We start from the raw sequence: 20,224 nt of genomic DNA on the forward strand, positions 1-20,224 counted from the left end.
GTAAACCACTAGCTAACAAGTCTCTTACCCATTCATCCATTTTAGTTGCAAAAAGATGAGACCATTAAAAAGGGGAACATTCCAATAAATTCTTTGGCAAATGAACTGAAACTTAATGAAGTTGGAACTGCCTTCGTGTCTTGGCAAATAGCCTTGATACACAGGCATTTAGCTTGTTACTACATGGATATGTTTTGCTGTGTCAGCAAGAAACTGGTTTCCTTTTTGTACATCTGTACACTAAATTACACTGAACAAAATATAAAGATTTTACAGTTCATATAAGGAAATCAGTCAATTGAAATAAATAAATTAGACCCTAATCTATGGCTGGGAATACAGATATGTGAAAAGTCCGACGCCGGAGATGAGAAGCAGATACGGGGAGTCAAACATTTAATAGGAACAGACAGGTAACAGGACAGAAACAGCCTCAGCACACAGGTATTCAAGGACATATGAACATTAATGCAGAAGCAGGTGTTGGATTCGGGGTAAACTTTGAACATTGAGATATTAAAGACATGATAGATCAGACGCATAGTATATAAAGGAGTGAGAAGTCAATGGTTCTCTGTAGTAAGACAACTAAGCTTGGAATGTTTTTTAAATGTATTTTCTATTTTATTTCACCTTTATTTAACCAGGTAGGCCAGTTGAGAACAAGTTCTCATTTACAACTGCGACCTGGCCAAGATAAAGCAAAGCAGTGCGACAAAAACAACAACACAGAGTTACACATAAATAAACATACAGTCAATTACACAAAATAAAAATTGAAAAATATATGTACAGTGTGTGCAAATGTAGAAGAGTAGGGAGGTAGGCTATAAATAGGCCCTAGAGGCAAAATAATTACAATTTAGCATTAATACTGGAGTGATAGATGTACAGATGATGATGTGCAAGTAGAGATACTGGGGTGCAAAAGAGCAAGAGGGTAAGTAATACTATGGGGATGAGGTAGTCGGTGTGCTATTTACAGATTGGCTGTGTACAGGTATAGTGATCGGTAAGCTGCTCAGACAGCTGATGCTTAATTCATGCGTGAGTTCCAAATATCTCTAACGGTCAACCCCAGCGGGAGTTTTTTTTATGCACGTGATGTTAGAACTTTCTCTCCATTCCAGAATGGGGTTGTTACGCAACAGTACTTTTAATCCGCACTGCCAACAAACCAAACCTGTTGTATTTATAGGCTGTTTCAACTTCAATTTCAAATGATTTTCTAACAAGTTTTTATTTTCTAAGAACAGTTTGAATTGAGGTGTTTTCCGCCTCCTCATTCATTCACATAGAAATAGTCCTTTTTACTTTTGCGGACAATTCATTTTTGGGACATTTCTGACCCGGACAGAATTCCCCAAGCACTTCCCAATTGTTTGCATGCATTCCGGTTATTGCATAGATTGTAATGGGCACATATTAAGTGTGTAAAATACTTTTTTGAAGGTTGTACTGATTATAATGAGCTAAGCTAATTCCAGCTGCGTGTGGCCATGTTTGTTGACATACAGTTGAAGTCTGAAGTTTGCATACACCTTAGCCAAATACATTTAAACTCCGTTTTTCACAATTCCTGACATTTAATCCGAGTAAAAAAATCCCTGTTTTAGGTCAGTTAGGATCACCACTTTATTTTAAGAATGTGAAATGTCAGAATAATAGTAGAGAGAATAATTTATTTCAGCTTTTATTTCTTTCATCACATTCCAAGTTGGTGAGAAGTTTACATACACTCAATTAGTATTTGGTAGCATTGCCTTTAAATTGTTTAACATGGGTCAAACATTTCGGCTAGCCTTCCACAAGCTTCCCACAATAAGTTGGGTGAATTTTGTCCAATTCCTCCTGACAGAGCTGGTGTAACTGAGTCAGGTTTGTAGGCCTCCTTGCTCACACATTCTTTTTCAGTTCTGCCCACAAATTGTCTGTGGGATTGAGGTCAGGGCTTTGTGATGGCCACTCCCAATACCTTGACTTTGTTATCCTTAACTTCTTTGGGACAGGGGGGCAGTATTGAGTAGCTTGGATAAAAAGGTGCCCAGAGTAAACTGCCTGTTACCCAGTCCTAAAAGCTAGAATATGCATATAATTAGTACATTTGGATAGAAAACACTCTGAAGTTTCTAAAACTGTTTGAATGATGTCTATGAGTATAACAGAACTCATATGGCAGGCAAAAACCTGAGAAAAAATCCAACCAGGAAGTGGGAAATCTGAGGTTGGTCAATTTTCAACTCATCGCCTATTGAATACACAGTGGGATATGGATCAGTTTGCACTTCCTACGGCTTCCACTAGATGTCAACAGTCTGTAGAACCTTGTCTGGTGCCTCTACTGGGAAGTGGGGCCGAAGGAGACAGGAATGAGTCAGGTCTGCCATGAGCTGACCATGCTCTGACCATGCGCGTTCACATGAGCGGGAGCTCTGTTCCATCGCACATCTGAAGTCAATGGAATTCTCCGGTTGGAACGTTATTGAAGATTTATGTTCAAAACATCCTAAAGATTGATTCAATACATCGTTTGACATCATTCCTGACTTTGGATTTGTTTACCAAACACGCTAACAAAAATAGCTATTTGGACATAAATGAAGCAGTGAATAAAACAAACTTAGGGCGGAGGCTTCTAATGTTAACATGCATGAAACCAATGCTTTTACGGTTACAGAAGTCAACAAATGAGAGCACCTGGGGAATGTACTCTTTGGTGCAGGGTGCAGGGAAAACAATTGCATGTGACAGTACTGATAAGGGGAGAAACCGTTGAAGGCTCATATCACTTAGTTCCCTGCTTAGCAAGAAGGATGCAATGTTTAGAGATAAGGAGGAGACGCCACCCAAAGTGGGGTATGAATACCACCACGGGGGGAGCCATGTTTTTTGTCTGAATACAGCTGTGTCGACCCTTTGGGAAGAATTAAACTTGGTTTAGCTTCTCTAGTGTCCGGGAGTTATTTACTCTGAAAAATAAGAACCTAACAGATGGCGCTGCGAGCAGGGTTCACCCCGATTTGTAGTCAAACCAACAGTGAGAGAGATGTAGATGCAGTCTTGTTAGTGCCAAGTTGGTACGGAATGGATGTGATGTGGACCAGAAAGAAGCCCACCTCCATAGAAGCCCCAAAATCATCTTTCACTGGGTGCATCTCGGCAGATGATTCAATCACACCCATTCCAAGTGCTTCTGAATCCTGCACCTGCGATGGTGGGCAACCTCCTTCTCTGTGTGTGTTTTACCAGCTGCACCAGTGCAGTGAAACTGTTCTGAGATTGCCTGGATCTAAACGGGGTTGCTGGCCACGTCCTAACACAGTTTGACGCTGAACAGACCCCTTGGATTTCTTTACATTTTATTGGTTTACAAAGCAGAATTAAAAATGATTTAATTGTTATTTTTTTGTCAAAAATCTACACAAAATACTCTGTCAAAGTGGGAGAAAAATGTATAAAAAAATGATTCATAAAAATGTGATAAATAAAATAGTCGTTTATGAATTTTTATTTTTTTACATTTATTTAACTAGGCAAGTCAGTTAATTAAGAACAAAATCGTATTTACAATGACGGCCTACATTGTCGTTCAGCTCCCTGAGTCCATAGATGTTGGAAACACATTTAGCAGCAATTACAAAGGTGAGACTAATTGGGAAAGTCTCTAAGAGCTTTGCAATAGAGGTGTGCGCGGGACTGATTTATTTATCCCAGCTTTTCATACCACACCCGCTGCATGGCTTTCTACCCAACTCCCACAATGTTATTTTAGGCGTATGTGACGCAGCTCACTTGCCAGCCAAGGTCCCAGGAATTTTGCGCCCTATAGGCAAAAATAACTTAAGAAATAGGTTAAATTACCAGAGATTCTCGCGTGGCCCATTATATTAGGCTATCTGTATTACTGGTCTATATCAGCCAATATGGTAGATGTAGTTCGAAGAGAGCAGTTGGAGAGACTTGCCCTTTCTCTTGAGTTATTTTTATAGCCTACCTTTTAGGAGTGGGAAGATTTTCAGACAGAGAAATAGGGGTGGTCAATATTTATTTCTAGACAATGTAGTAAACTATAGCCTAATCATATTTAGGAAGTACATTTCCTTGGAAAGATAATTGCCCCGTGCTTCTCCGCCCATGCAGGCTATAGCCTACTAATTAATTGAGGCCACACGCGCACATGATCCCGCAGGTATGGCTACTGAACTGGAAGGAGCTTGAATGACGACAGTGACACTTGCTACGTTTTGCATAGGCCTATAGGACATAGCCTACCTTTTAGGAGGACAATTTTCAGGCAGAGACAAATAAATGGGTTATCAATACTCATTGAAAATGAAAAGGCGCAACGCTCGCTCACCATAGTAGCCTAACCTATGCGTGTGCCTTTTCCTTTTCAATGATGATACAAATGTTTGATTGCACCTCGACTCACGTTGGTTAAGCGCCCTCCAATTCTTTCCGTTATCAATATTTATTTACTGACACTGTGGTAAACTACACTCTACTAATATTTACGTTAATTTCATATTTAAAATGTACTGCCACGTGATTCTCCGCCCATGTAGGCAGCCTACTCTATTTCAATGAGACCACACATACTAGGAGCACTTGAACTCGCACGCCCAACTAGGAGAGATAGTTAACTGAAGTTGAAGCAGCGAATTCGGTGTGTGAGTAATGCAAAAAATATGTGCTTTTAATACAATAGGTTGGCTAACCCATGCAAAGCAAAAAGATGACCGTTTCCAAATAATCGGCATGACAACAAAAATATTTTCATCCCAAAGTCGTCTCTTATCGCCCGCAGAATGAAAAATGGCGACCAAGCCGCAATGATATCTGTTGGGACCCGCATACTGAATGCAGCCCTCTACTTTGCACACCTGATTGCGCAATTTTTGCCTTCTAGGCCTATTCTTTTCTAAATTCTTCAAGCTATCTAAAGATGTTGGGGATCATGGCTAGACAGCACTTTTCAGGTCTTGGTGTACCTAGTATTTCAATCAGATTTAAGTCAAAACTGTAACTTGTCCACTTAAGAACATGAACTGTTTTCTTGGTAAACACCTCCAGTGTTGAGTTGACCTTGTGTTGTAGGTTATTGTCCTGCTGGACGGTGAATTCCTCTCCCAGTGTCTGGTGTAAAGCAGTCTGAAGCAGGTTTCTCTATAGGATTTTGCCTATGCTTAGCCCTATCCCATTTCTTTTCACCCTGAAAAACTCCCCAGTATTTGCCAATGTCATGCATACACATACCATGATGCAGCCACCACCTTGATTGAAAATAAGGAGGCAGTTACTCAGTGAAGTATTTTGTTGGATTTTCCTCAAACATAAGGCTTTGCATTTAGGCCAAAACGTGTATTCCTTTGCAAGTTTTTTGTTTTCAGTATTACTTCAGTGCCTTGTTGCATACAATATGCATGTTTTGGAATATTTGTGTTCTTTTCACTCTGTCATTTAGGTCATTATTGTGGAGTCACGACAATGTTGTCTCCCATCACAGCCATTGAACTATGTAGCTGTTTTAAAATCACCAATGGCCTCATGGTAACATCCCTGAGCAGTTTCAAAACCCCCCTGGTCTTAGTAGCTGAATCTGTGCTTGATATTCAATACTTGACCGAGGGACCTTACATATGTGTTATGTATGATGGACAGAGGAAGGGTTAGTCATTTACTAATCATGACAACCCCTGATATTGCGCACAGAGTCCATGTCACTTTTGATTTGATTTGTTAAGCCAAATTGTACACCTGAACTAATTTAGGCTTGCCTAAATAAAGGGGCTGAATACTTATGCAACTACTATATTTTAGTTATTTAATTTTATAAATCTTTTTTCTTCCACTTTGACATTCGAGTATTTTGTGTAGATTGTTGACAAAAAATGACAATTAAATCTTTTTATCTTGAAAAAAGACATTTTAAAAACAATACGACGCATACGCATACAAACGACAACATTATACAAACATCAACTACATCACGCCTGCCCAGACCCACTAGCATACACACACATCTCCAGCTCCCACATCACTTTCCACCACATGGTCCAAAACTGCACCATTATGTTTCTCTCCATAGCCCACGCACTTTCAATATTTTAAATAATAGATATATTATATTTTTTCCATTGTGTTAATTATGGCGGATTGATTGATTTCCATGTTTTTAGTATACGTTTTTCAAGATGAGTAATGAGAAGAGAATCGTCTAACAGCCAACTTTATAGCTCTACCCATAACTTTTAGACTTCATAGCATTCCCAGAAAGCATGGATTATTGAGTCATTGTTAGTTTTACATTTAAGACATGACTGCCATTGTGCTGTAGAATTTGTGAATTTTGTATAATAAATTCTTTACATTAATTTATACTGCATTAAGCATACATTTTCGTTAACTGTAATTTCATTAGTTATGCTCCAATTTTCCCTCCCATCTTGTGCCAACATCAGTTCTTTTTAAGAGATCGTCAGTTAAATATGCTCTCTGCAAGAGTTTGTATGTCTTCCTTGTCAATTAAATCCATTTTAATCCCACTTTATAACACAATAATAATGTGAAGAAATCCAAGGGGTCTGAATACTTTTGCAAGTCACTGTAATCTTAACTGCACTTGAATTCCTTGTCTCTGGGACCACTGATCCGAACAACGTTGATAAAGTGAAGCGAATGGCATTCTATCAAAACATGTTGAGTCTCTTGTGCCTTCCTTGTCTGCAGTCCTGGGTGAAATGAGGCATGGGTAGTAAGCAATTTGGAACACAGCCAGTAAGACAGGCAGAGTGAAGTCTTCTCAAGTCTAGTGTGTTAGACACTAAGTGGCAGAAGCATTTGACGGCTTTCAATAGATTGTTTTTCAGCACAGAACCATCACTTCTGACCGTTACAAACTCACCCTGGCACTAGGTTATCTGGTGGTAAACATTATTGGGGACAGGGAAAGAGTCTTCCCGCATGTTATTGGTGAGTTGTGGGAGAGTGCCCCCTTTAAAGCTTTGAGAAGCTCAAGGACAAGGTTTCTGTAACAACTTGAGGATTGCGTTAAACGTGTACTACCTGTTTTTAGAGAATGCAACCTTGCAGCTAGACTAGAGAGACTGCCAGTAATAAAAGACGAACAATTCAAACCACCACTGGGCACAGACGCCCAGTTTCACTCCTCAAACTGGCATAATAGTTTAGTGAAACAGATCTAAAATTGCCTCGGTCTACACAGGTGGCTCTCGTTGGTAGCTTCTCTTTGCAGCTTCTTAGAGTTCCACTACAGAAAGTGCTCAGAGCGACTTTAATACAAAGACCCAAGATAAATTCTGGACTGTTTTGCGTCATTATTTGAAAAGCTAAAGTGCTTTATCCGGAAAAAAGTGCTTGATTACTATGAACTCGACCATCAAAGAGTTAAAGAAGCCTCTTCTTTGGGTCTTTAAACAGGTACTACCTGTCCTCTGAGAATGCATCTCTCTGGCTGTCTGTCTGGCTGTAGACTCTGCAGACGGCTTTCCTCATCTGTGTTAGACAAGACAGAGCCCACAGCCAGAGAAGGATCCTCCCTGTAGCTCTTCTCTGAAGGGACGCATACACTGAGTATACAAAACATTAAGAACACCTGCTCTTTCCATGACAGGTGAATCCAGGTGAAATCTATGATCTCTTATTGATGTCATTTGTTAAATCCGATTCAATCAGTGTAGAGGAATGGGAGGAAACAGGTTAAAGAAGGATTTTTAAACAATTGAGGCATGGATTGTGTATGTGTTCCATTCAGAGGGTGAATGGGCAAGACAAAAGATTTAAGTGCCTTTGAACGGGGTATGGTAGTAGGTGCCAGGTGCACCGGTTTGTATCAAGAACTGCAGCGCTGCTGGGTTTTTCACGCTCAACAGTTTCCCGTGTGTTTCAAGAATGGTCCACCACCCAAAAGACATCCAGCCAACTTGACACAACTGTGGGAAGCATTGGAGTCAACATGGACCAGCATCCCTGTGGAATGCTTTCGACACCTTGTAGAGTCCATGTCCCGACGAATAGAAGCTGTTCTTTGGGCAAAGGGTGGGTGGGGTGTTCCTACTGTATACTCAGTGTAGAGTGCTCCTTAGCGAATGATTAGATCACAATCATCCCACTAATTAGAGAGACAGTCCTGACCTGCACCTCCTCTTGCACCTTTACAGAGTGTTGTTGGTTGATGCTACCAGCTGTTCTCCTCTGGCTAACTGTCATCACAGTGCAGTCAAACACACCTGAGATCCCCTCAGTCTATACAGGTGGCTCCCGTTGGCAGCTTTCCAAAGGCACCTGGCCGGACGCTTCAGCCGTCGTCGTCATCAATCTTGTAGTCCTTTCACTTGTCTGCAACCGTGAAGGAAATGAGATGGGATGAGATGGGAAGCTGGAGGCTCTCTCCATCTCCATCTCTCCACCCGCTATCCATTGTTCTCATTTCCCCTGTGCATAGAGCCGATGAAGAGGTGTATTGACACCGCCATAGCCCCCAGGGTCTTATTCGAAAAGCTTTGCGTGTTTGTGAAGAGAATCACGTAGAGATGCATAGACTTGGATTCGTAAAAGGTGTTCTCTAGTCTAGGAATGTGATTTCACAGATTACGTGGTTACATTTCCTTTGGTCTGCTCCATTTTGGATTCTTCATATTATAGTACACCTCATAAACCCAGGGGATAAATGGTGAAAACCCAACAGTCTATAGCTCATACGCTTCCCATTAGAAGTTGGCATGAGGCAGGCTGAACAAAGCCAGGAGCCCATGCAATTCAATATCCATCTTCAAACAAAAGCAATACAGGTCAAAATAGTTCATATTACCAAAGGAAATAGAGGGACTAACTGTACAGATAGAGAACAACAATAAAAATGATATTTTGAAAGAGAAAGCAAAGTACTTTAAACATATGTTTTTGTTTCAGTCTCCTCCATCTCCACTAACCCAAGTAAATTTGAAGGAGTTTTTTTCCTATTAATTATCAAATTAACAGCTGTACATAAAGACTCATGTGAAGGCCAAATTACAGAAGAGGAATTTCTTGAAGCAATAGCCCTTATGCACATTCCATGACTGAACGTTTCTAAGCACACTTCCTACTGATGTGGCAATCTCTGGTGGCGCATACTATAGAACGAAAGTCAGTCTAGTTGTTATCGACAATATAACAGTGCTACCACTGTCACCGTTTTTTACTAGGTGTCTTCAGGACTTTCCTCAAATTAATATTATTAATGTACATCAAATTGTTACATCGGCCTCCGAGACTCCAGCTAGCAAGAACGAAAATGGCTTCAAGATATATATAGGAAGCTACATAGACAACTATGAAGGTGAGTACCAAGTCAGTGACAGATAAAGCTAGCTACAATCATATTAGCTCGCTAGCTAATTTAACTAGTAACTGTAGCTAGCTAGTTACTTCGTAAAAGTATGTAACGTTGACAGAATCTACCTGAGAATGTGTATATTTTCGTTAGCTTGCTTAAAACTTATGCTTGCTACCTATATTTGCTAGCTAAAAATAATTGTTATTCATGTCTTCTAAACAGTATTTAACAAAGATACATTGATAACATTGACAGGGGAGATCACTGTGGGCTGCCTGTCACAGGTCCACGAGGGAGGATGAAAAGCCACACAGCATGAGAGTAGCGACTAGTGCCCTTGTTAAACACTACTATGTTTGCTGTTATGTATGGGCCGCATCATTCTTGTTTCTCACTTCAGTCTTTCATCACACTTATCTTCACAGATGGTGTTAAAGCACTCCGTACCAGTGATAGTGGTCCAAAGCCACTGCTCCTGTGTTGCAGGAAGTGCTCTGTGCAATCATCTGGTGGCCTTTTTTACCAGACAGCGCACTACTCTCAACTAAACATTCCTGCTGCACCACCAGTTCACAGCTGCACAGACACAGAACAGCGTTGGCACAAGCCAAGAACACTTGTGAGTCTGCCAATATCCATAAAAAATGCACTTGAAAAGTATTCAGCCTTTGTAACAGTAAATCCTTGTTAATTAGGGTGTGAAGCCAGGTCCGGTTGATGGGATAGAGTTCTGTAAACCTACTAACTCGTGTGCTGATGAAATAAGGTAAGTTGGAGGTTCTTAGAATGGAAACATTTTGGAAAAAAATGTATTGTGATTTTTTGTAAACGGTGGCGTATTTACGATGTAATGACAAATGTTTGGGACAAAGACTGGTGGGAAAGTTACATGAGTCTTTGTCATAGTAATCTCTCCAACCTGATGTTAAGGTTTTTAAATATTTTGCAGAAGTTCTCTCTACAAAGCACTCAATGGATACATGCCTGGTATGCAGACCATGGAGATGAAGAGGGGGCTACCCATGGAGCCAGTGGCTGTACAGAAGTACTGCACACTGAAGAATGTTAACTTCTTTCCGTGTGGCTTCGTAGTGCACCCAGATGCTCCGTGGTTAGGATCCTCTCCAGACGGCATCATATTTGATCCCAGTGTGAGACTACACTTTGGACTCTCAGAGGTCAAGTGCCCAAATGTACCAAGTTATGTTGACTGCCCTTACCTGAAGATACAGAATGGAGAGCTGAAGTTGAAGAGATCTCATGCTTACTACTGGCAGGTGCAAGGTCAAATCCTTCTCACAGGTTGTAGCTGGTGTGACTTTGTCATCTGTGCACAGGAGGACATCCTAGTTGAAAGGATATATAAAGATCTACAGGTTTCAAAAACTATAAGAGAGAAGGTTGACCACTTTTATTTTTACCACTACTTGCAGAAGTGTCTATCTCGCACCTGAATGGATCCCCTGCATGGGTGCCAAGTAGATTTGTTTAAAAAATATATATATTTCAGCAAATGTTCAACAGTTCAGTTAATCAATTACACATCTCTAACATTGTATTCAATCTTGCATTCTGGCTATTCTGTGTTTACTTGATTTCTTTCCCCCACCCCTAAACACATTGCCTAATTAAAGCCAATACAAGCTCCACACAAACTGATATTCACTGCAACACAATTTATTGATACATGTCATAGAAAAACAAATTATAATTTTGCTGCTAGCAAATAAACACATGTACATTTACACTGGCTTGGCCCATGCTCTGACCAAAGGTCCGTTTTGATAGTTGACCAACAGGCACACCACTGCAAATAATTGGTTGATGCTGCCTGAGATGGTCAGGGGGATGACTGTCAAACAGCTTGTGTTCCTTTACTCTGCGGATCATTCTTTCAACATGCACTCTCAGCCTGGCAATGGATTGGGTCTCCCTAACCTCATGCGCTGGCATCTGTGTGCGTCTTGACAGAAAGGCTGGCCGGTAGACCTTGCACGGAACAATGTCATCTATGAGAAAGCCCTTATCCAGCATAATGGCCATGTCAGGGGTGAGTAAGGAAATGTTTCCAGACTGCTTGAAGATCTCCTTGTCACTCACAGATCCAGCGTAGAACGATGACACAAAAGTGACAGCTCCATGTGGTGACATTCCCAACATGCCCTTAAAGGTACAGTGTGTCTTGTAGGAAGAAAACACCTCACTCTGCAGTAGTAGTGAAGATGGTGTCTGGCAGTGGAGTTCAGTGCAGTCGATCACTACCTGGGTGTCTGGATAGTCCTTGAACTCAGGTGGCAGGTGGGCTTTGATGGTTTCCTTGGGGATCCATATCCGTGCTGATCCATGCAGACAGTAGAGGAAGTTGGCCCAAGAGATAATAATCCGTCTCACTGTCGATTGGTGGATGCTGAACCGATGGGCCAAATCCTTCTGCTTTCAGACCCAGCGACAGATGAGTCATAAACAAGAAGAACCCGTCGATTGATGGCAGTGTCTGAACATAAAGAAAACCCTTTTAGTACAATATATTGTCCTTACATTAGGTCCATAACACAAGTAAATAATGTTTAACAATTACAGTAAGATCAAATAATATTCTCTATTAAGTACTGTATTTAATGAAGTTGACCCTTACTGGTTTTCTTCAAGTAACACTTGTTTCAGATGGATTGGTGCTTGTGACTCTTATAAACGTAGTCTCTGCTGCCCACTCAATTAAGTGCCAGAAGGCCATCAGGTGGGTGTAGCTTGTAAATCTAAAGATGGACCCAGAGTATTTGAATACCAAATAAACTCATTACTATTATTGCCCATCTTCTCTAAGCATCAAGTAGCACTAGACATGACCTAGCTGCTATTGTAGCTGTTGTCACAACGTACTGCCACCAACCACCTTTTTCTCTACATCGACCCGGGAAGCTACGGAAAGCTCACAATACCATTACACTTTGAAGAAAATGAACACAGCGGCACTGAACAATGTTCATTAGCACCTCCTTCACGGGGCTGTAATTTAAACGTAGTCATTGCGAACAATTTCAGTCAGAAATGCATCGACGACAGTTAGCTAGCTAGTAAGCTAATGATAAAAACAATAGCGAAAATCGCTCCGAAAGTCAGCGCACCCGTAGGAAGTAAAATAGAATGTGGGAGGCGGTATAATGCATAGAGCCTATTAAAGCCTTTTAGTCCGGGAAAACTCCAGTGCTGGATGGCATACCAGTTGAGGTATAGCGAACCTTTTTTGATGTACTCCAAAGACCGTTATTAGCATGTTTTACCCACTCCTATAAAAATGGTAGATTATCAGATACTCAACAGGAAGGTCTGATTTCATTATTACTGAAACAGGACCCAAGTGGTAAATATAAAGATCCAGTCCATAAAAAAATTGGAGGCCCCTTACACTTTAAGTGTTGTGATGCAAAGATTATAGCAAAATGCATAGCGCATAGAATTAAAAGGTATTATTCATCCTAATCGGACATATGGACGATACAGTACAGATAATATAAGACAAGAACTGGAAGCAATAGAACACCACGAAACATCTGGGAAACCAGGCCTGGTATTCATAGCTGACTTTGAAAAGGCTTTTGATAAAGTATGACAAGAATGTATATTTAAATAATATTTGAAATATTATATAATATTTTAATTTTGGAGAATCTCTTTTACAGTGTGTTAAAGTTATGTACAGTGCATTCGGAAAGTATTCAGACCCCTTGACTTTTTCCACATTTTGTTACGTTACAGCCTTATTCTAAAATTGATTACACTGGTTTTTTTCCTCATCAATCTACACACAATACCCCATAATGACAAATCAAAAACAGGTTTTTAGAAATGTTTGCAAATTTATTTTAAAAACTACAGAAATATCACATTTACATGAGTATTCAGGCCTTTTACTCAGTACCTTTGGCAGTAATTACAGTCTTGAGACTTCTAGGGTATGACGCTACAAGCTTGGCACACCTGTATTTGGGGAGTTTCTCCCATTCTTCTCTCCAGATTCTCTCAAGATCTGTCAGGTTGGATGGGGAGCGTCGCTGCACAGCTAATTTCAGTTATTTCCAGAGATGTTCGATCGGGTTCAAGTCCGGGCTCTGGCTGGTCCACTCAAGTACATTCAGAGACTTGTCCCGAAGCCACTCCTGCGTTGTCTTGGCTGTGTGCTAAGGGTCGTTGTCCTGTTGGAAGGTGAACCTTTGCCCCAGTCTGATGTCCTGAGCGCTCTGGAGCAGGTTTTCTTCTAGGATCTCTCTACTTTGCTCTGTTCATCTTTTCCTCTATCCTGACTAGTCTCCCAGTCCCTGCCGCTGAAAAAACATCCCCCCAGCATGATATTGCCACCACCATGCTTCACCGTAGGGATGGTGTCAGGTTTCCTCCTGATGTGACGCTTGGCATTCAGGCCAAAGAGTTTCATCTTGGTTTCATCAGACCAGAGAATCTTGTTTCTCGTGGTCTGAGAGTCTGTAGGTGGCCTTTGGCAAACTCCAAGCGGTCTGTAATGTGCCTTTTACTGAGGAGTGGCTTCCGCTACTCTAGCAAAAAGGCCTGATTGTTGGAGTGCTGCAGAGATGGTTGTCCTTCTGGAAGTTTCTCCCAGCTCCACAGAGGAACTCTGGAACTCTGTCAGAGTGACCATCCGGTTTTTGGTCACCTTCCATTCAGTTCAGTCGTTTCATTCTCAACCAGGATTTCATTATACATGTCAAGCAGTGAAGTTTCAGCTCTGTCTGTCCGTGGCCTCTCTTCCTCGGTGCGCACTGTCACTGTGTCCGTTTCCATCTTGTCCAGCTGTGTATGTAACATTTCACGTAAACCCTGTTTCTTGTCTGCATTGAAGTAGCGGTCCTTGTACCTAGCATCGATCATGGTGGCGACACAGTAAAGAGAGAATGCCACCGAATCGCTGGGTCACAGACTGCCACCAGTTTTGTTGAGCAGGCGTTTCAATGCCATGACAGAGGGTATCACGTCCTCTGCCTGTGCAGTTGATGAGCTTATTTCTCGAGTCAGTTGTTTGAATGGAGCTAGCTCGTGTGTTCATGTTTCCAAGTTTCAAACATGTTCTCAAATGCCATTGAAATGGCAGCAGCGGTATGACAACCAGCACATTCATGAGCATGCAATACGACTTTCCTCAGTATGAAATCCTCGACGACCCACTGTGCTGTCAGACTCAGCATGCTCATGGGGCTGATATCGCTGGTCCAAATGTCAGTCTTGAAGCTAATAGCAGTGATGCTGTTACTGTGAAACTCCGGTAGTGCAACACCTGAAAAATAGCGCACTTGGTAACTTAGTGTGTACTGATACCCGACCAGTCAGCGAAAGCCAACATCACCCACGACAGAGAACGGTTGATTGTCAAGGTCAATGAATTCCATTCTCTTGGCGTTAATGCATTTTGCCTTTGAGTTGTCTTGCTGAAATTTTCTTACTCTTTCAAATTACTGTCTCGACTTGTTGACTGCTCAATCCACACAGCAGACATTGTGGGCTAGGTTAGGAATGCTGTGTTGCACGTGTAGGGCAAAATTCTACATGGCGTCATTACGCCATTACGTTATATACAGTTGAAGTCGGAAGTTTACATACACTTAGGTTGGAGTCATTAAAACTTGTTTTTCAACCACTCCACAAATTTCTTGTTAACAAACTATAGTTTTGGCAAGTCGGTTTGGACATCTACTTTGTGCATGACAAAAGTAATTTTCCCAACAATTGTTTACAGACAGATTATTTCTGAATCACAATTCCAGTAGGTCAGATGTTTACATACACTAATTTGACTGTGCCTTTAAACAGCTTGGAAAATTCCAGAAAATGATGTCATGGCTTTAGAAGCTTCTGATAGGCTAATTGACATAATTTGAGTCAATTGGAGGTGTACCTGTGGATGTATTTCAAGGCCTACCTTCAAACTCAGTGCCTCTTTGCTTGACATCATGGGAAAATCAAAAGAAATCAGAAAAATAATTGTAGACCTCCACAAGTCTGGTTCATCCTTGGGAGCAATTTCCAAACGCCTGAAGGTACCACGTTCATCTGTACAAACAATAGTACGCAAGTATAAACACCATGGGACCACGCAGCCATCATACCACTCAGGAAGGAGACACGTTCTGTCTCCTAGAGATTAACGTACTTTGGTGCTAAAAGTGCTAGTCAATCCCAGAACAACAGAAAAGGACCATGTGAAGATGCTGGAGGAAACAGGTACAAAAGTATCTATATCCACAGTAAAACGAGTTCTATATCGACATAACCTGAAAGGCCGCTCAGCAAGGAAGAAGCCACTGCTCCAAAACCGCCACAAAAAAGCCAGACTACGGTTTGCAACTGCACATGGGGACAGAGATTGTACTTTTTGGAGAAATGTCCTCTGGTCTGATGAAAAATAAAAATAGAACTGTTTGGCCATAATGACCATCGTTATGTTTGGAGGAAAAAGGGGGAGGCTTGCAAGCCGAAGAACACCATGCCAAACATGAAGCACGGCAGCATCATGTTGTGAGGGTGCTTTGTTACAGGAGAGACTGGTGCACTTCACAAAATAGATGGCATTATGAGGAAAGAAAATGATGTGGATATATTGAAGCAACATCTCAAGACATCAGTCAGGAAGTTAAAGCTTGGTCGCAAATGGGTCTTCCAGATGGACAATGACTCCAAGCATACTTCCAAAGTTGTGGCGAAATGGCTTAAGGACAACAAAGTCAAGGTATTGGAGTGGCCATCACAAAGCCCTGACCTCAATCCTATAGAAAATTTGTGGGCAGAACTGAAAAAGTGTGTGCAAGCAAGGATGCCTACAAACCTGACTCAGTTACACCAGCTCTTTCTGTAGGAATGGGACAAAATTCACCCAACTTATTGTGGGAAGCTTATGGAAGGCTACTCGAAATGATTGACCCAAGTTAAACAATTTAAAGGCAATGCTACCAAATACTAATTGCATGTAAACTTCTGACCCACTGGGAATGTGATGAAATAAATAAAAGCTGAACTAAATCATTCTCTCTGATTATTCTGACATTTCACATTATTAAAATAAAGTGGTGATCCTAACTGACCTAAAACAGGGAATTTTTACTTGGATTAAATGTCAGGAATTGTGGAAAACTGAGTTTAAATGTATTTTGCTAAGGTGTGTGTAAACTTCCTACTTCAACTGTAGGTTTGCACGTCAGCTTTGACATTGATTTTGCACATCGGCGTTAAACTAGACATTGGGCCGATGTCGATTTTGACATTTTTAGCTAATATCGTCTGATTCTGGTATCTTCACAGATATATTGTGCATCTCTAGTAAATATGAGGTGATCGCGTAATAAAAATAGAAATGTACATCTGAAAATGTATATTTCCAAAATCTTAGGTTGTTTCTGAAACATGCTTTAAGTGCAATAGGCTTTGAAATAGGCTTTGCATGAATAATAGGGAATCAGTGTTAGGAATCTGAAATATGCTGGTGTTCTACCAGAGGCTGGTGGGAGGAGCTATTGGAGGACTGGCTCATTGTAATGTCTGGAATGGAATTAATGGAACGGAGTCAAACGTGGTTTCCATATGTTTGATACCTTGCTATTCAACAGTCTAGCTCCACAGCATCACAGAGCACCTGTTTCGGGTCGACTACCCATTTAACCCACAAGCGATTTCCTCTAAATGTCATTCATTGTCTATTTATTTGAAGGCACATTTATGGAAACCCAGTGAAAACCCACACAGCAGCAGGCAAATTCAAGCACGTTTGATACATTCTTGCATGATTGACATGTCGTTTCTTTGAAGCCTGCACCTGAAAGTAACGCAGGTTTTCGATGCAATGCAATACAGCAAAGGCTCAACAGCAAAGGCTGTAGTAGAATGTAGTGTTTCTAATACATGGTTTAAACAGGGTATTTCTGAAGTATCACAAATAACATCTCCTTTCCTCTCTCTCCATCTCTCTCCCTCCCTCCCAGTCATGGCCAAGCTGCAGGCCCCCCAGTCGCACCAGAGCCAGCCAGCAGCCCCAGATGGTGGGTGGGGCTGGGTGGTGGTGGGGGCCCTGTTTGTGACCTCTGCCCTGGTGTTTGGGATAATCCGGAGCATGGGGGTCTTCTTTGTGGAGTTTGTGCAGTACTTTGAGGAGAGCGCCCAGGCTGTCTCCTGGATCACATCCATAGGGTTGGCCATGCAGCAGTGTGTCAGTGAGTGTGTGTGTGTGTGTGTGTGTATATAAATATATATATGTGTATATATATAGGAGAGGAGGGTAATGCCCCATGTGATCATAAATGATCCTTGGTCCGTTGTACACAGTGTAATGACTGGTAGTTAAACCTGTGTGTGTGTGTGTGTGTGTGTGTGTTCCCCAGGTCCATTTGGCACAGCGTTGTGTAATGGATACGGTGCCAGACCTGTAGTGATGGCAGGAGGTTGTCTCTCTGCACTGGGCTTCATCCTGGCCTCACAGGCCACATGCGTCACACACCTCTACCTCACCTTGGGCGTCATCTCAGGTACACACACACACACACACACACTTGGACCTAAAAACACTCACATGCTACTTTCTGTCTCTCTTTTATGTCCAAAACTCTGAACATCTAGTATATAACTCCCTCTTTATCCCCTCCGGCCTACCCTCCAGGTTCGGGCTGGGCATTAATCTTCACTCCTATGGTGGCGTCAGTGATGCAGTACTTCACCCGGAAGCGCTCCCTGGCCATGGCGCTGGGCTTTACGGGCGTGGGCCTCTCGTCCTTCGCCTTCTCACCCCTCTTCCAGCTCTTGGTGGAGATGTACACCTGGCGGGGGGCCCTTCTCATCCTGGGGGGCCTCAGCCTCAACATGGTGGCCTGCGGGGCCCTCATCAGGCCCCTGGGGACTCACAAGGCTGTAGCTGCGGTAGGAACATCCATTTACATTTTTGTCATTTTAGCAGATGCTCTTATCCAGAGCAATTTGGGGTAATTACCTTGATCAAAGTAACAATCGACCTCCTGTAACGTCCTCTTCTCTCTCTCTCTCTCGCTCTCTCTCTCTCGCTCTCTCTTTCTGGCTGACTTAACACATCTAATGTTTGATAACTGGGTTTTGACATTTCATAATAGGACTCATGTGGGTTCAACCTTTATACTACAGGAACAGTATCTGTGTTGTGTAATCTTGCGTGTGCTGTCTTGTTTGGGTGCCAGCAGTGTTTGATGGACCTGCTTTCTAGGTTTTAAGTAATTTGTTTCAGTATCAGTCTCTTTCTCTCATGCTCTTCTTCACCCCTCTCCTCGCTCTTTCCAGCTGGCCCCAGGTGAGAGTGCCTGGTCCTGCGCCTCCATCTTCCACCGGGCCTACTCCTACCTGGAGCTTTCCCTCCTCTTCCACCGGCCCTTCCTCACGTACAGCCTGGCCATCACCTTCTTCAACTGTGGCTACTTTGTGCCTTACGTCCACCTGGTGGCCCACAGCCGCCACGAGGGCTTCTCCCAGTATCAGGTTTGAATGAGCCTATTTCACAATTACATCACTGTGTAAACAATGGGATTTTAGAGTATCCAAAATGATTATCGATTACCAATTGTTTTGTTCAGTTTTTGTTGCTCTGATTGGTAGATGCATAGATTCATGTCAACTGTTTCAATCTTATCCAGGCTGCCTTTGTCATCTCAGCCACCGGTGTGACGGACATCGTGGGCCGTGTGGTGTCCGGCTGGGCCTCGGACCTAGGCCGTCTCCGTCTGCCCCACATGCTGGTCCTCTGGACGGGCCTGTTGGGCCTCTCCCTCCTCTTGCTGCCCCTGGGCTCCCTGGGGGGGTCCTACCCGGGCCTGCTCATCATCAGCCTAGCCTACGGGTTCTGCGCCGGCGCCATGACTCCCCTGGTGTTCGCGGTGGTGCCGGAGATCGTGGGCATGGAGCGGATGCTGGGCGCACTGGGGCTGCTACAGATGATCGAGAGCGTCGGGGGGCTGCTGGGGGCACCGCTGTCAGGTACGAGAGATACTGGAGAAGAGTGGAGCAGCCGTTGACTGCTGTTGGATGTTGAAGGAATTGGGGATAGATTGCAGAGTGCACTCCTATTCCCCAAGTTTGGCCACCTTTGCCCTAAGTGTTGCTCTAAGGACATTTTTGTTCTGTTGACCCTGTAATGGTTGAGGTCAAGATTGGGAACTTTTCTGCATTCTGCCCCCCCCCCTCACCTGCATGCTAGCTCATCCATCCCTCTACGTATAGTTTTACGTAGCTCCCTCACACAGAAACACGTTTTAGCAAGATGACCCCTTTTACCCAGGTTAGCCCCATGTGTTTCAAGTCTTTATGGGTGACCTCTCTTGACCTTGAGGTACCATGTAAGGGGAGAAGAGGCCATATGTAACCTAATAGAGGCTCCATATACATTGAGTGTACGAAACAATAAGAACACCTGCTCTTTCCATGACATGACCAGGTGAATCCAGATGACAGCTATGATCCCTTATTGATGTCACTTGGTAAATCCTCTTCAATCAGTGTAGATGAAGGGGAGGAGACAGGTTAATGAAGGATTTTTAAACCTTGAGACAATTGAGACATGGATTGTGTATGGTGCCATTCAGAGCGTGAATGGGCAAGATAAAATATTTAAGTGCCTTTGAACAGGGTATGGTAGTAGGTGCCAGGTGCACTGGTTTGGGTGTGTCAAGAACTGCAACGCTGCTGGGTTTTTCACCATCAAGAATAGTCAGACACCCTAAGAACATCCAGCCAACGGCAGGCCAGGTCATTTATGAAATAAGACAAAGGAGGCTGACAAAGCTGACACGAATTGTGCAATACAACATTGGTGCCCAAAGACCTATAAAAGAATGCACAACTCGTCGTACCTTCACACGAATGGGGTACCGACGA

General features: G+C 42.5%; 1 protein-coding gene across 4 annotated transcripts in view; it reads left to right on the forward strand.

Moving 5' to 3' along the window:
• slc16a13 (solute carrier family 16 member 13) overlaps positions 1 to 20,224 on the forward strand; it is a 30,038-nt gene that overhangs the window by 2,003 nt on the left and 7,811 nt on the right. The window contains exons 1-9 of one of the 4 annotated variants that reach the window (XM_038976000.1): positions 7,966 to 9,340; positions 9,763 to 9,956; positions 10,033 to 10,103; positions 10,287 to 11,387; positions 17,320 to 17,547; positions 17,716 to 17,859; positions 17,991 to 18,247; positions 18,638 to 18,832; positions 18,988 to 19,327. In XM_038976000.1, coding sequence (XP_038831928.1) covers positions 17,322 to 17,547; positions 17,716 to 17,859; positions 17,991 to 18,247; positions 18,638 to 18,832; positions 18,988 to 19,327 — 1,162 coding nt within the window. In that variant the 5' untranslated portion in view covers positions 7,966 to 9,340; positions 9,763 to 9,956; positions 10,033 to 10,103; positions 10,287 to 11,387; positions 17,320 to 17,321. Of the gene's footprint in view, positions 1 to 7,965; positions 9,957 to 10,032; positions 10,104 to 10,286; positions 11,388 to 17,319; positions 17,548 to 17,715; positions 17,860 to 17,990; positions 18,248 to 18,637; positions 18,833 to 18,987; positions 19,328 to 20,224 lie in introns of those variants that run through there. The other 3 variants (XM_038975997.1, XM_038975999.1, XM_038975996.1) reach the window with 3 other exon arrangements.

This window comes from Salvelinus namaycush, chromosome 36 (assembly GCF_016432855.1).
Source record: "Salvelinus namaycush isolate Seneca chromosome 36, SaNama_1.0, whole genome shotgun sequence".
NCBI classification, from domain to species: domain Eukaryota; kingdom Metazoa; phylum Chordata; class Actinopteri; order Salmoniformes; family Salmonidae; genus Salvelinus; species Salvelinus namaycush.